Here is a 14,567-nt window from a genome sequence, read left to right as displayed (position 1 = left end):
GGTGCTAGGAACAGAACCTGGGTCCTCTCACAGAGCAGCCAGTGCTCCTAAGAACTGTACTGAACCATCTCTCCAACCTTGGTGTTTAAATTTTTTTTTTTCAAATTAAGAAATATTTCATTGACCTAAGCCCTCTTATCCCGTATTCACACTGGTTTAAGTTACAAGTCAGGCGCTTCTTACACGTTTGAGCTTTCAAATTCACACCATTTCTCATGTCTAACTTTGGTCAACAGTTTTCAGAAAAAAGGTTCCCTTTACTGACATAAGCTAAGAATCAAAAGATAAAAGGAACGCACACTGTGTTGTCTTTTTATTGTTTGTCGTGAAGTTGTTGAGAACACGCTTGGAAAAGCAAACACAGAGAGGCATGGCCGGTGTGCAGTAATTGAACGGAGTTAGTTAGGTGAGCTGGGGAGACACCGGATGTACCCTTCAGTTCAAAAACCATGGTGTGTTACAAAGGAAATAGCTAAGCAAAGGCCGGCCTCTACCCAACCAGCATATTCTTAAAATAGGAGCCGGAAGCAGGCTGCAGCAGGATACACAATGGGCTGCTAGCTCTGGAGAAAGACAGGAGGCAAAGGTCAAGCAGAGGTACACGGTCGGCCAGTGTTAGTAAAAGATTCTCTCTCTTTTTTTTTCCCCTTCTTTATACACTCTGTATTCCTTGAAACCACCTTCTAGAGAATTTGTAAATCAAATTTAAAAATGAGTAACTCTCTGGAGATCTGAACTTGGGGTTGCAGAGGGGCAATACCATATCACTGCTGTGTAATGTCAAACCGCACTTTAGAGGAATAATGAGGAATCCACAGGTCAGGTGAGTGTGAAAATGTCTTCCATCAGAAACAAAGGCCCATTACATACAAGAAAAATGTGATTATCACATAAAAAAAGTTCAAGTAGTGAAGCTGACATAAAAACTGAACTACACAGCATAATGCAAACTTTTTACTTATATTAATTTAAAAAAAAATACTGCAATGTCATGGGAAGAGACTCTTCCAAAAACCTTCAGTGAAGCATCTAATACTCTCATGTTTTTATACAAATATTATACAGGTAACAGAAATATAAATAATCATTTGTAAACCGACTTTCCCCTCAAAGAAGGCCCCCTTATAAGGTTTTATTTTGAAGGACGTTTGAAGATGGTGTTCTGGAAACCAAAAGTACTTCTGGGTAAGGCTGAAGCCCCATCTGCTTGTTGTCTTTCAACTTCTGTACTATAACTCTGGCAAACTCTTCTCCTTGGATGTCAGAGGTATCTAGCAGCTGTCTGACTTTTGCAGTCCTTGTAGGTTTGGTGCTAATGAGTTCATAGTCCTCCTTCATGATCAGGTCCCGAGACAGAAGGGCGTCCAGTGATTGGTTCAGGCAGGCTTCAGTCATCTGGCTCACAATGGCTTCCCTCTTACTCTGGATCCACTGTTGTGCTATCCCGGGTTGTGGGCGCTCTGCAAGAAAGCAGCGCATGAGAATTACAGGGCTGAGGACAGACACAGGCAACGAGCATGATTCTGCGTGAGTGAGTAAGCTGTGAAGAGTATTTTTTGAACATTCTTCCATTATCCAGGAACTACCAGAGACTTCAGTTGTAGCTCCCCATTCCCCTTCCAGAAAGAATATTATATTTTTACATGTTATGTCGTAGTAGAGCACAATGACTTTAATTTTTGTTTTGTTTCAAATATAAGGGTACCTGCCTATCTAACAGTGAAAGTAAGGCTTCCTCTTATATTTCCTTCTAGGTTAGAGATTCCTAGAATGCATGTGGTCAGCACTCAGTTTGGAAATGCTTTCCTACTTAAACAAATATTAAATGAGGCATGGGATGAAAACTAAGAAAACTTACTATACAGTGAATCTACGCATCGGGTACTTGTAAGGAAAACACCAGCGTTTGCAGTGTAACTCACAGCACACACTCACCTGAACTTTTCTCAACCAACAGTGGCCTTATCACAGTCAAGGAGCACGAGCTGGCTCTGCGATCACAGAAGGCTGCCTCTTGTGACACAGAAATGATACCATCCCAGCTGTGGTTTCCAGGACAGTGGTGCGCCTTCGACGAAGAGCAGTCTTGAGGTCCTCCTACAGAACAGTTCATCACAGGAAGAGCTTTCATTAGATAAAATACCAACGGCTGGGTTACATAGAAGGTAGGCTCTAACGGCTTTGGTTTTGCAGTGTCACTGAAGCTACTTCAGAAATCCAATTCTGAAAATACCTGGAATATTTGCGTGTGTGTGTGTGTGTGTGTGTGAGAGAGAGAGAGAGAGCGAGAGAGAGAGAGAGAGAGAGAGAGAGAGAGAGAGAGAGAGAGAGAGAGAGAGAGAGAGAGTGAGTCAGAGGCCAACATGTAGGAGTCAGCTCTCTTTCTACTATGTGAATTTAGATGATCAAATTCAGGTTGCCGGCTTGTTAAGAAGTGCCTTTATCTATAGAATCATCTAGCCGGCCCTGCAAACACTTTTTAGAGAGGAATAAACCTTCATACTGACTAGTTTTTGTTTTTTAACTACTGTTAGTACTTTATGTTTACTATAAATCAGAAAGTTTCCGATCTTCTCACAATCTCATCCTTCTTCCCTGTGAACTCCCCCTTGCCACTTTACATGTGTCTTATGTATGTCTGTCAGATACCCGGACTTTTAAGTGTTATAAGTCTATATTTGATATGTGTTTTTCCGCTTTCCCCTCTAGAAAACAATTTCAGGGTTCCAACTGTTTATCCTGTTTATGCAATTATCTTTCTGTCATCACTGAACACATTCAACATTCTCAGAGGCTCACTGCACGTCTCCCCAATAGGCACTAAACAAAACAAACAATATAAAAAATGTAAATCATAATCATCATCCGTCTTAACTCTGAACCCCATTTCAGTTGTTAGTTCTTTTTTTTTTTTCCTGGAGCTGAGGACAGAACCCAGGGCCTCGCGCTTGCCTACCAAGTGCTCTACCACTGAGCTAAATTCCAACCCCTACCCCCAGTTGTTAGTTGTAAGAGCTGTGTGTTTTCACAGTTTAACGATGCAGTATTTAGCTTCTTGGCCTTCTCCCTCAGCTCAGGTGAGCAGTCATAAGGTATCAGGGGTCGCCCTAATCTCTCTCACTGCCTTCCCTGTTATCCCTTTTAACTGTCCTTATTCCAAGTCTCCTGTTCCCTTCACGTGGCTTCTGCAGAGCATTCATGGTGGCTCAGTGGAAAGGGGTAAGAGACTCTCGAAAGATGACTTCTGACCTCTACATGTGCACCGTGGCATGTGTGGCTCTCTCTGTGATGCCCTAGCCACACCTACCCTCAACTCCCAAACAATTTTTTGTTTTCAAATTTCAACCAGGATGAGCCTTCCTAAAGCAAAAATTTATATCTGATACCCTTCTTTGACAGTCACTTAGGAATTCTTTTCTATTTTAATTAATTTTTTAAAATTAAAAAAAATATATATGTATGTGTAAGTGTTTTGTTCTGCATTTATGTCCATGCACTGTGAATGCTTATGTCTATGGAGGCCAGAATAGGGTGGCAGATCCTTTGGAACTGGAGCTGTGACAGTTCTGAGATGTTGTGTGGGTGGTGGGAATTGAGCCTGAGTGCTCTGGAAAAGCAGTAAGCACTCTTTACCCCTGAGCCATCTCTCCAGGCTCTAGGAATTCTTGCTGATACCACTGTAATCCTCCTTCATCTTTTATCTCTTCTTTTTCACTCTATGTATAAGACAAACTAAATTACACACGGTGACTGTTCCTTGCTTCTGGACTCCATATTGTTCTTTTTACGGAAAGCCTATCTGTCGTAAGTTGAGGTCAGTCTTTAGCCAGAAATAAGGTCTTCATGATGGAATAATACAGTAGAGTGACATAAAAGTATTCGTCAAAGAGCCTGGCTTTACTCATCTTGGATCTGCTAGCTACGTGCTATGTGATCCAGAGAGAGTTCGTAATCTATAAACAAGGCCTAAGACTAGCTCCCTCACACAGCTATTAAAAATACTTCCTTAAGAATGTGTCTTGTTTCCTGTAGTTATATCTATATATCTATATATTTATATCCCTCTTAAAATATAGTTACTATGGTAACTTTGAAACACTTCTCTTTTTTCTTATGAAATTAAGAAAAACACCCTTTCCATCATGATCCCAGAATGCCTTTAACATAAACATATTTGTTCATCATGCCACTCCTACCTTTACATATGCAACTTGTCCCTTAAAAAAAAAATGGAGCATGAATGCAAATGAGAAATGTGTTCCATGCACAACATCTGTCTGCCAAGGGTATAATTTGAAAGAAGGTACAAAGTTTATGTAAGCATGCTGACTGAAAAATGGACATACCAGGGAAAAAACCTTTGTCTTGAGGAGCTGACAGAGACCTGGAGGTTCCAGGAGAACCAGCGTTTCTAGAGAGCAGAGAGGATCCACACGATTCCTAAAGTAAACCGGAGGTCAACAGGTTGAGGGGAGTCATATATGTAAAGGTTTGTAGAAAGGTATCATCTTTAAAATTACATAGCTATAGTTTCCAGATTCTTGCTTATCAAAAATTGAAAACCGGAGCTACTATAAATTATAGTTTACAGAGCCAAAGAAATAAGGTATAAAACCATCACAAATGAATATAATTTCTTTTTCACCCTCTTCTCTACTAGGGATTGAACCTAGGGCCCCAGACTTGCCAGGTGAGCTATATCCTTAATCTCTAAATTTAATTTCTTTATCAACTCAAATGGAAGGGATGGGGCAATACTGGAAATAACTATAAACCATCAGATTCAGAGGACCTGTTCAGGGGCTATAATGATGAGCGAGAAACGTGGTTACCTACTGATTTAGAGCAAAGGCTTATTCTCAGCTCCTTCAACCTGAAGGCACAGAGAAATGCTTGGAGAAACTATGGAGATTTCCCCTCTTAGCTCTGTCACCGATTGCTTACTGCCCTGCGAAAATTCACTGAAACTCTGGCTTTAATGCTTCATCAAAAGTTAGCATATTACTCATTGATCAAACCAGATGCTTTATATAAAAGTGATTTTGAAGTTATGTACTGTGGGTCAGTGTGGTGTTTCGGTGGGTAGCCAAGTGGATAACCTGAATTTGATCCTTGAGAACCACACAGTAAAGGAGGGAATGGATTTCTGCAAGTTAGACTTTAACACACACACAAACATCCACATGTACTCATGCAGTATACACGAGTGTAAAAAAAAACCCAACTATGTGGTATGCTTTAGTGCTCTTTTGAATCTACTGTTACTCTTATGAACCTGTAAAATAGATATATAATCTTTAAATGATTCATAAAAATGACCAATTAAATAGCTCTTGGAAAGCAGCAGAAACTTAATATTTATTGTAAGAGGTAGAAGGGTGGTATAAAACGGTGGTGAAATTATCACTGATGACTTACCCATACACTGCCCTAGAGCATCATCCAAAGAGTGAGATTTCAGCTTAGAGACTGTCATGACTACTTAGCTAATGCTTCCTGGACTTTAGTTTTCCATCTATATAAAAGAGTTTGACTAAAAGAGTTTTAATATTCCTCTCATATTCAAGTTTAGTATAGCAGGTATATTTGTACCTCCTGTGGAGGATGGCTTGCAGGTATGTTCAGCGATAAATCCATTTTCTTATCACATAAGTAAATTGTACTCGATGCACTCTGTATCTGGAACAAACATACACATGTTTTGTGTTTACAGAAAAATCAGTGGAAACAAAATCTACATCATTTGGGAATATATAACTTAATTAGAGACAGTACAGAATAAGAAATGCCTAGAGAACAGACTTTGCATCCTGCACATATTCATTATTTGATCTAATAAATATTATTTTAAGATGTTACGGCTTCATCTTTAATAATTACAAACAGGACTATTTAAAGATTGAGATAATAAAGAATTTGGTTCCAGCCAGGTATTCAATTTTGCTGTGTGCTCTATCTATCCATGATTGTTACTATCCAAAACTGTATTTCATAGACTATACTCTAAATTCTATTACTATTTTTACTGTACTTAAAAGAAACCAAGGTTGGGTCGATGTAAAGGTGGTAGTGTCTTACCATGGTATGGTGTGTGTATGTGCACTCATACATGTGTGTGTGTGCACTCATGTTTATGTCATGGTCAAGTCTAGAGCCCATGATGTGTCACTAACTGACCCTTATATATCTATTATGTATATTGGTCACAGTCATCACTCCATTTTCTTCTTATGTTCCTCCTACACCCTTTGAAACTCTACTTCTCATCTTGTCCTCTGTCCTACTTTTATTAAAAAGTTAAAAAATATCTATATATAACATCTATCATCTATCTATCTATCTATCTATCTATCTATCTATCTATCTATCTATCTATCTATCTATCATTTGTACTGAGTTTAATTAGGGTTGCTTGCATGTGCAAGGGCCAGGGGATGCAACTTAACATTAATTTTCCTATTTATATGTTAAAGATAAGGACACTCATTTAGTAGGGTTACTATAAGGAGAATTAGAAGTGATACATGCAAAAGGGCACTAAGATTACTTGCAGGTATTCAATGGAAGGTAGGTGCTATATAGGTGATTTGCTTCCTTAAATGCAGTAGTTTTATACTTAAGTGATTTAAATTTGACTCCATAATCTAGTCTTAGACAAGCTGTTATCACTACTAAGTCATTTACAAACAAATCTGGAAGTCTACTCCCTGCCTCAACTCCATTTCACACAGAATCTCACTCTGTAGTTAGGGTCAGGCTGGCCTGGATTTTACTACCTAGACCATGCTGGCCTCAAAACTCACAGCAATCCACCTGCCTCTGCTTCTGGAATCCTGTGATTACAGGTGAAAAATACCACACATAGCTAAGTTTACTTTTCCCTCTCTACATGGGGTTCTGCACCAAGCTCTCCACGTCCCACTACAACTTCCTGCTGCAGAGGGAGGAAAAGACGCATAGCCGCCTGCATACACAGTGATCTAGTTTATTATTCAGTAGCTGTCGTTCAGCAAGCGTCTCTGTGCGGGTCGGGACTATGTGACCCCGGAGGAGCTGGATCTTCCTACTGAACGTACAGAGATCCACTTGCCCTTGCCATCTGACTCTGGGGTTAAGGACATGCACCACCACACCACATGTAAAATTCTATATGCATCTTCAAATTAGCTTTTGGCTATGTCTGCTATGTAAAGTTTTCCTGACTTTTACTGAAACATTTCTAATACAGTTCTTTATTAGTAATATCCTTTTTTAAAAAAAAAACTAATAAGATAAGATAATTCATATTGTTCATAGACTAGTGAATTATTCCCAAAGAAAAAATATAAGAAAGTATTAAAGAAAAATTTTTTGGTTTACTTTTTTTTTTTTTTTTTTTTTTTAAGATATAGGAAACATGTAACTTGGACAAACCCAAATAGTAAGAACTAGAATTTTAAAAGAATTTAAAATATAAAAAATCCAAGTAAAACAAGCCATTCTAAATGTGTATTTGTGTAGGATAGAGTCTCATTATACTGTTTATGTTTGTCAGGCTGGCCTGGCTTCAAATTCAATTCTGTAGAGCAGCTGGGACGAGAAGCACCACCATGCTTGGCCTTTAACTCCCTATCCCGCTGTCTGGACTGTTGTGTGACTAACGTTTCTATAGTGCAATAATCCCATCTAAACAAGCTAGGATTTCAACCCCCCCAACTGTAACTTTATGTAAAATAACACTGTGACATGAAAACAATGATAAATCCACCATGTGATTACTAAATTATCTGAAAACATATACTTTACTTAAGAAGATACAACTTTTAAACATCAAGCCTTATGTATGTGAGTGCTTGAACTGTTTGAAGACAGACAAGGGGTAGGACAGTTCTCTTTCCCGTCACAGCCAAGACAGCAGGCCTCTGTGTTTCCCTTCTTTGTCTGTTTCTTTTTTGTTTAATGCTCTGCCACTGAACTCTACCCCTAGGTTCCCTTCCTCTTTTTATTTTTAATTTTGAGACAGGTCTAGCTAACTTACCCATGCTGGCCTTGAGCTCACACTGTAGCCCAGGCACACCTTGAGTCTGCAATCCTCCTCTTAGCCTACCCAAGTAGATGGGATTACAGGACGGTACCACCAGGTCCCTACTCATCTAGTTTCGCTTAGAAAAAGATGAGAAAAAGAGAAATTTGTAAGGAGAAAATAGGAGAAGAAAAGAAAAGACAAAAGGAAATTCTTAACAACGGACATTGGTATCTCTGGAGAAGTCTGAACCCTACTCAGAAATTGGTGAGTTGGAGAAGTTAGAAAAAGAATTCAGAGTTCATATTTAGTTCCTCTAAAACTTGGATACTCGCCACGGTATTTGCAAAAAAAAAAAAAGTACATGTTCATCGATGGAGTCAAATTGAAAACTTGGATATTAATATTACTATGGTAAGTCTTTAATTTGATTATGGGTGGCTGTTTCTTTTACAAACTAATCTTTAAATGAAAGGTCATGCTAGTAGGTCCAGCAAAATCGGAGGGGAAAGCAAACTGTCACAGTCAATAAAGAAACAGTAGATCATGCTTGTTAATCAGTCAAGAGTTGGGCTAGTTGGCAATCTGATTATCATATACACAGTGCAACTGAATGAAACCCAGCAAGTGCTAGCCTACGCTCACTTTGCTTAAAGGAGCTACAAATGCTTTATAAATCCTCAGTTGTTCTGATCCACAAGAGCTACACTGATCAGACAACTGTCCCAGGTAGTTTACATTAACTTTTCTGACAGTTTGGTTTATGCAGTGTGAAGTATTTGAGTGAGAAAACAAAATAAAAGCCGAGGAATAAAAGTACACTTTGGGGGATCAAATGTAACATAAATGTGACTGTTTTACTTGGTGATAAATCTCAAAACAAAACAAAACAAAAAACCCAACCAACCATAACAAAACAACCCCCCCCCCCAAAAAAAAATCCCAAGTACTTGAAAGAAGATCTAGAACTAAGTCTGCAGGTATTAGCACTTACAGAAGGAAACACAGACAACACTTGTCATATGCGCGGCTGTGAGTGACACAGGGCGTTTGCTGTGCACAGGACCCTTAGGAGAGATCCTAAGTTCACATCTGATATGCTGCAGACTCTGAAACTGTTAAATCTGAAGGTGGCCCATTTGAGAGGAATGGAAATGCCCATTGGTGACAATTATGACCCTTGTAAATTCTCCCAACTCCAACCCCCAATTCTAGCCTGTTTCTGGGAAACTAATTTAAAACTTCATGGGTGACATACAGTTTTGTAAAGTTCTAAGTTACAAAGTTTCAAAGGGAGATTTACCTTTGATTTTTTTAGCTGAATAACAGCTTCAAGAAAAGTTATGTCTTCAAATGTTCTCAGAACTGGTTCAAGTTCTATTAAGCATTCTAAATAAGGAAAAGAACAAAACCAAAAAAACAAAAACCCAACAATTTTAAGTTCAGATCACTTCTAATAATTAAAAGGAAATGTTAACATTTATCTTATAAGGCTCCACATCAATCTTTCAATAAAACGATGACATCCAATTACTTTAAGGAATTTTACTGCTGGCATAAACAGGCATGAGGACCAGCAGAACCCAGTTAGCAGCCTTCAATTGAACTGTCACAATTCTGGAAAGCTGATTCTCCACAGAGGCCTTAAATTCCACAGGGCAAGGGCAGTCTTTAAAGTAAACTTTACTAAGCCATCTGAATACCCATATTAAAACAGGTCATTTATACCCTTATTGCATACCATACATAAACATTAAGTCACAGTAGATCATTTACTTAAATATAAACAGGAGCAAATATTCAAAGCCTCGAGTTAGGGGAGTTAGAGAAAAATCCTTAGATGTGAGGTCAAAGTTAAGATTTACAGAAACCCAACAACCAGACTTCCAAAAACAATTTGAAAAATTATAGTCTAGAGGAGTGCTTTTCAACCTGTGGGTTGTGACCCTCTTGGGGGTTGAATGACCCTTTCACAGGGGTTGCACATTGGATATCCTATATGTCCGATATCCTGCATATCTGATATTTACATTACGATTTATAACAATAGCAAAATTACAGCTATGAAGTAGCAACAAAAATAATTTTATGGTTTGGGTCACCACAACGTGAGGAACTTATTTAAAGGGTCTCAGCATTAGGAAGGTTGAGAACCGGGCTCTAGAGAGAACATATCCTTAAAAAAAATGAGAATCAAAGCCACAGAATAGGAGAACATATTTCAAGTTGAATTATCTGCTGAAGGGCTTTTATCTAGCATGAATGAAGCATTCTGCCAGGGTGGGCCAGGATGATAGCGCAGTGGGTGCTTGCTGTGAAGACTGACTGCCTTAGCTTGATTCCAGCACCATGCTGAAAGGAAAGAACCAAGTCTGGACACTGACAGAATATGCTTGTGCACACGCGAGCGCACGCGCGCACACACACACACACAGACACACACACACAGACACAGACACACACACACGCACACACACATGCACACACTCATACATGCATATGTGCACATACAGGTTACCCTCAAACTCCCGAGTCTAATATATTCTCCTACCTCAGTTTCTCACCACCACACTCAGCTAAGAGCTTGATTACATGGCCTACAGTCAGAGTAGACATGACGGACCTCTCCCTCCTTAGAGCACTCCTTCTTAGACAGAGACTACAGTCTTTCTTTGCAACCTATTTCCTTGTTCCTCTATACAATTTCTAAGAAATGCTTCAGAGGTCTAATACGGGCTTGGATTAGTTTCTCTCCGTCTGTATTTTCTAGTGATGTGAACTGCCCGTTTATATGCCTTTTAATTTAGTCAACTGTGTATTTTCTTTGGTGAAATCCCAATCTACAGTTTTAAAACTGTACTATTTGTCTTGTTATTGGATGAGCCACAACGCTTTTTTATTTCTAGACACAAGTCCTTTCAATAGATATATGATATGAAAATATATTCCAAACATCTGTAGCTTGTCTTTTCATGTCTTAGTCATTTACTTTTGTGTGTGTGTGTGTGTGTGTGTGTGTGTGTGTGTGTGAGATGGGAACATAGTGTGCATGTTTGCATGTATGTGCATCTGCAAAGGACTGCTCTCCACTTTCTATACTGAGGCCATGGCAGGTCCCTCATTTGAAGCCAGAGCTCACCAGTCTGGCTACTTCTCTAGTCTAGCTAGCTAGGCTAGTCTATCTAGTCGGTTTGTTCTGAGGCCCCAACCTCCACCTCCCAAGAGCTGGTATTATAGGCAGGCTGCAGGATATCAGGAGAGCATTTATATGGGTGCTGTGAATCCAAGCTCCTGGCCTCAGCTTCTATAGAAAGCATTTTCTCCTGTAAGCCAGCTCTCCCGCTGGTACTTGATTTAATACAAGGTGTAATTTTTAAAAGTTCAATCTCCCAAGTTTATTGACTTTTTTTTAGGTCCTATGGATTCAAATCTAAGAACTCTGCCTAACCAAGGTCTTAAGATTTCCTCCTGTTTATATTTAGAGGTCTGATCTTCCTCTCCCTTTGAAATATGCCTTAACTTTGAATAACTTTTCTGTGTCTAGAATTGTCACTTTAATTGGACAAACACTGAGGGAGCCTCCTCACTGTCTTCTCTCTTCTCACACAGTCACTTCCCCATGCAGCAGTCAAGAGGGATTCTGACCTAAACTTAAATTAGATCACACTGCTTCCGGAGGAGACAGGAGCGAATGGCTTTCCACTACAGTGGAGTTGAATGGCGAGGGGCTGGCAGCCCCTCCCTTACTCTCTAAGTCACCTTCATCATCTTCTTTGTTCACTATACTCTACATTCATGGGCTTCCTCTTTCTTCCTCAAAATCACAAAACATTTTCTTCCTCTCATCTCAGAATCCTTACTTTGGATGTTTTCTTTGCTGGAATTACTTAGTCCAAGAATGACTGGCTCTGTTTCAAGCTTCCAACAAGAACTCAAATACAAGCTCCTAAAAACCCTTTGGCTTTCTTCTCGTGGATGCCTCTCAGGACGCTCGCTTTAGTACTGACTTCACAAGCTGGGTTTTCGTTATTTACTCATTCCCTCCATGCTTTCTCTGGAAGAAGGTTAAACTGAGGAGATATCATACTTAGCTTTTGCTCCCTCTGCTCATCCCAGTGAGGAGGGAGCACAAGGCCAGTATTCACTAAAGGAACAGAAGGATACTACTACCAAACATCTTCACTTTTCTGTTAGGAATTCTCAAATCTTTTCTAGGAGCAATTATATATATAAATGTAGCAACAAGAGCCAATTAATTGATAGAACAGTTTCAAGATAGGCATACATTTTCAAGGAATTCTTTATTTATGTATACTTATACTTTCTATAATTCAAAGGTCCAGATTAAAACTGTGCACTCACTCAAGAAGGATGGTCTCTCATCTGGGTTTTGTGCCCATCCACTTTGTATTAGAGAGATCATGAGACCTCGATGAGGTATATCAAATGGCAAATTTTCCTCACTGGTGTCAGGCCGATGTCCCTGAGACACACTGTACATGATCTGCAAAGGATTGGTGACCTCTGTCAAAACAAATGGATTTCATTAACTGGAAAGACATTACTAAAACAATTCAAATCAAAATGAGGATATCTTAAAAGTGTTAGTTCAATTCAAAATACCCTTCTATGTAAAGAGAACTTACATCCCAGCCACTGTCAGCCTGGTACACCTCTCATGGGAGGAATTTTACAGCTCTTCCTCCTTAGTTCTAGATTTAGACAAGTCATTTGGTTTGCTGTGAGAAGAGCCAAATAGGCAGAGCTCAGCAGAGCCTAGCAGAGCCAACAAGGGACAGTAACTAATAGTTAATGTGAATGAGAGATAAATGCTGTCTGCTAAATTGCTGAAATGTTAAGGATATTCATGATGCAACAAGTTTAACATTACAAACTTCAAAAAAAAATTAAGATGCTCCAGTATTATCTGGGAACGACAAGGGTTATATTTCAATATTTGTTGGTATTTATAGAAGGAATAACAATTAAATTTTCACACAGAGTTTTATAGCTACCAGGACCTTGAAAATAGTGATAAAGACAGGTGTGATGGTACATGCCTTTAATGTTAGCACTTAGGAGGCAGAGGCAGGCAGATCTGTGAGTTCAAGGCTAGCTTGGTCTATAGTCTACATAGTTCCACCAGGGCAGTCAGAATTACATAGTGAGACTCTGTCTCAAAAAAGAAATTCTCATTTTGCAAAGGACAAAAATGAGGACGTGAGATTTTATGGCTTAATCACAGAGTTAGTTAATGCTAGAACAAGAACTAGAATTTAGATTTTTCTGATCTTTAAGACCAAGTACACTCTTCATAACTGATCCTTAATCTAGTATACTTTATAGTATGCAATAGAGGCATAACTGATATACTGCTGTGTTTGTACAGTATATTTTGTGCACAAAATGAATGGCTGGTATATTTAAAATCTGGTGAGGTTTACACAGTTGAGAAATGTGTACTAACCACATGATGTCCCCTAGAATAATACTATACGTACCTTCAAAAGGCTGTTTTCTGGACAACACTTCCCACATGATAACCGCATAGCTATTTAAGTTAGAAAGTTATAAATTGTTAGCAAACTTTGTATATAAACCAGTATAGCATTATTTAACAATGACTTTTGAAGATGAGAAGGTAACGAATCACCATGCCCAGTCAGGATGATGAATGTTTATATGTAACTGAAACTGTTCCTAAAAATAATTAATTTTAATGACGAATATGAAGTTACCACAATAATGGCCTAATGCTGCTACTTACCAGGATAAATGCTTGTGATAATTTATTCTAAACATTCAGATAAATGTACTCTCTGATATGATGTCCTTATTTTTCCCATAAAGAGCAATAACAGAAGACTGTCTAATGCAGTTCCGTTCTACTGACTTTCCCTTTTCACAGGGCAAGCATTTCAGCAATTACAGTTCAGTTGCACATTACCTAGTTAAGCTGAATAGAGTTTATATTTGGAATAAATGAGTAGAAAATAGAAATTCTGCAGTATTTTCAAGTGAACTACGTGTTCAAAAAGAACATGTGAACTTGATTAGGTACCAATGCATTATCTTTGAGCAAAGTGAGGATTAAAGAGAAAAATCCCACCCAAATCAAGTACAAATATTTCTACATTTGACCCCTTAGGGAATATAGAGCTCTGACATGAAAACATAATTCAAGAAGCAAATGATAAGGACATTGATGCCAGTCTTGTTCTCAAATTCCTGATACCAACAGGGGAGAAAGTAAAGAACAAAGCATAATCCAAGCCACAGAAGGGCAACCAACCACACTGCAGGAAGCAGTTAGTTATATCTCTCCTAACAATCACCAATCAGGAGGAAAGCAGAAGTTAACTTTATGGTTTGGCCCCCAGCACCAGCCAATTATGTTAAAGGTCATAATGGCCCCCCAATCAGATGTGTACCAGGCTAGATACCCCTTTCTTGCCTCTATAAATGCTTGCCTAAAACTAGGCTTAGGGCTCTACCTTCCTGCTATGTCAGGGTTGGTGGGAAGCCCAAGATCGAGCTTGAATAAAGAGACACCAATGCGATTACA

General features: G+C 38.9%; 1 protein-coding gene across 1 annotated transcript; it reads right to left on the bottom strand.

Annotated features, from left to right (window-relative positions):
• Positions 1-647: 647 nt before the first annotated feature.
• On the bottom strand, positions 648-13,611 carry LOC116903138 (receptor-interacting serine/threonine-protein kinase 2-like). The gene is made up of 7 exons (XM_032905497.1): positions 13,504-13,611; positions 12,365-12,526; positions 9,306-9,391; positions 5,593-5,679; positions 4,347-4,440; positions 1,936-2,097; positions 648-1,460 (listed from the first exon to the last, which is right to left on the bottom strand). The coding sequence occupies exons 1-7, from the start codon at positions 13,538-13,540 to the stop codon at positions 1,123-1,125; spliced, it is 966 nt and encodes a 321-aa protein (XP_032761388.1). The 5' UTR covers positions 13,541-13,611; the 3' UTR covers positions 648-1,122.
• Positions 13,612-14,567: the final 956 nt, after the last annotated feature.

Source organism: Rattus rattus, chromosome 1, assembly GCF_011064425.1.
Source record: "Rattus rattus isolate New Zealand chromosome 1, Rrattus_CSIRO_v1, whole genome shotgun sequence".
Classification (NCBI taxonomy): Eukaryota; Metazoa; Chordata; class Mammalia; order Rodentia; family Muridae; genus Rattus; species Rattus rattus.
This window is presented reverse-complemented; position numbering and strand designations above follow the sequence as displayed.

Bases quoted from the DNA above. Each gene is read 5' to 3' on its own strand.
- LOC116903138 (XM_032905497.1), bottom strand. From the start codon at position 13,540: ATGTGGGAAGTGTTGTCCAGAAAACAGCCTTTTGAAG. The intron at 9,392-12,364 runs GTGAGTGCACAG...TTCCTTATTTAG, and splicing joins TGAGAGACCATCCTTCTTGA to AATGCTTAATAGAACTTGAA. The intron at 4,441-5,592 runs GTACAAATATAC...GGTTTACTTTAG, and splicing joins CAAGCCATCCTCCACAGGAG to GAATCGTGTGGATCCTCTCT.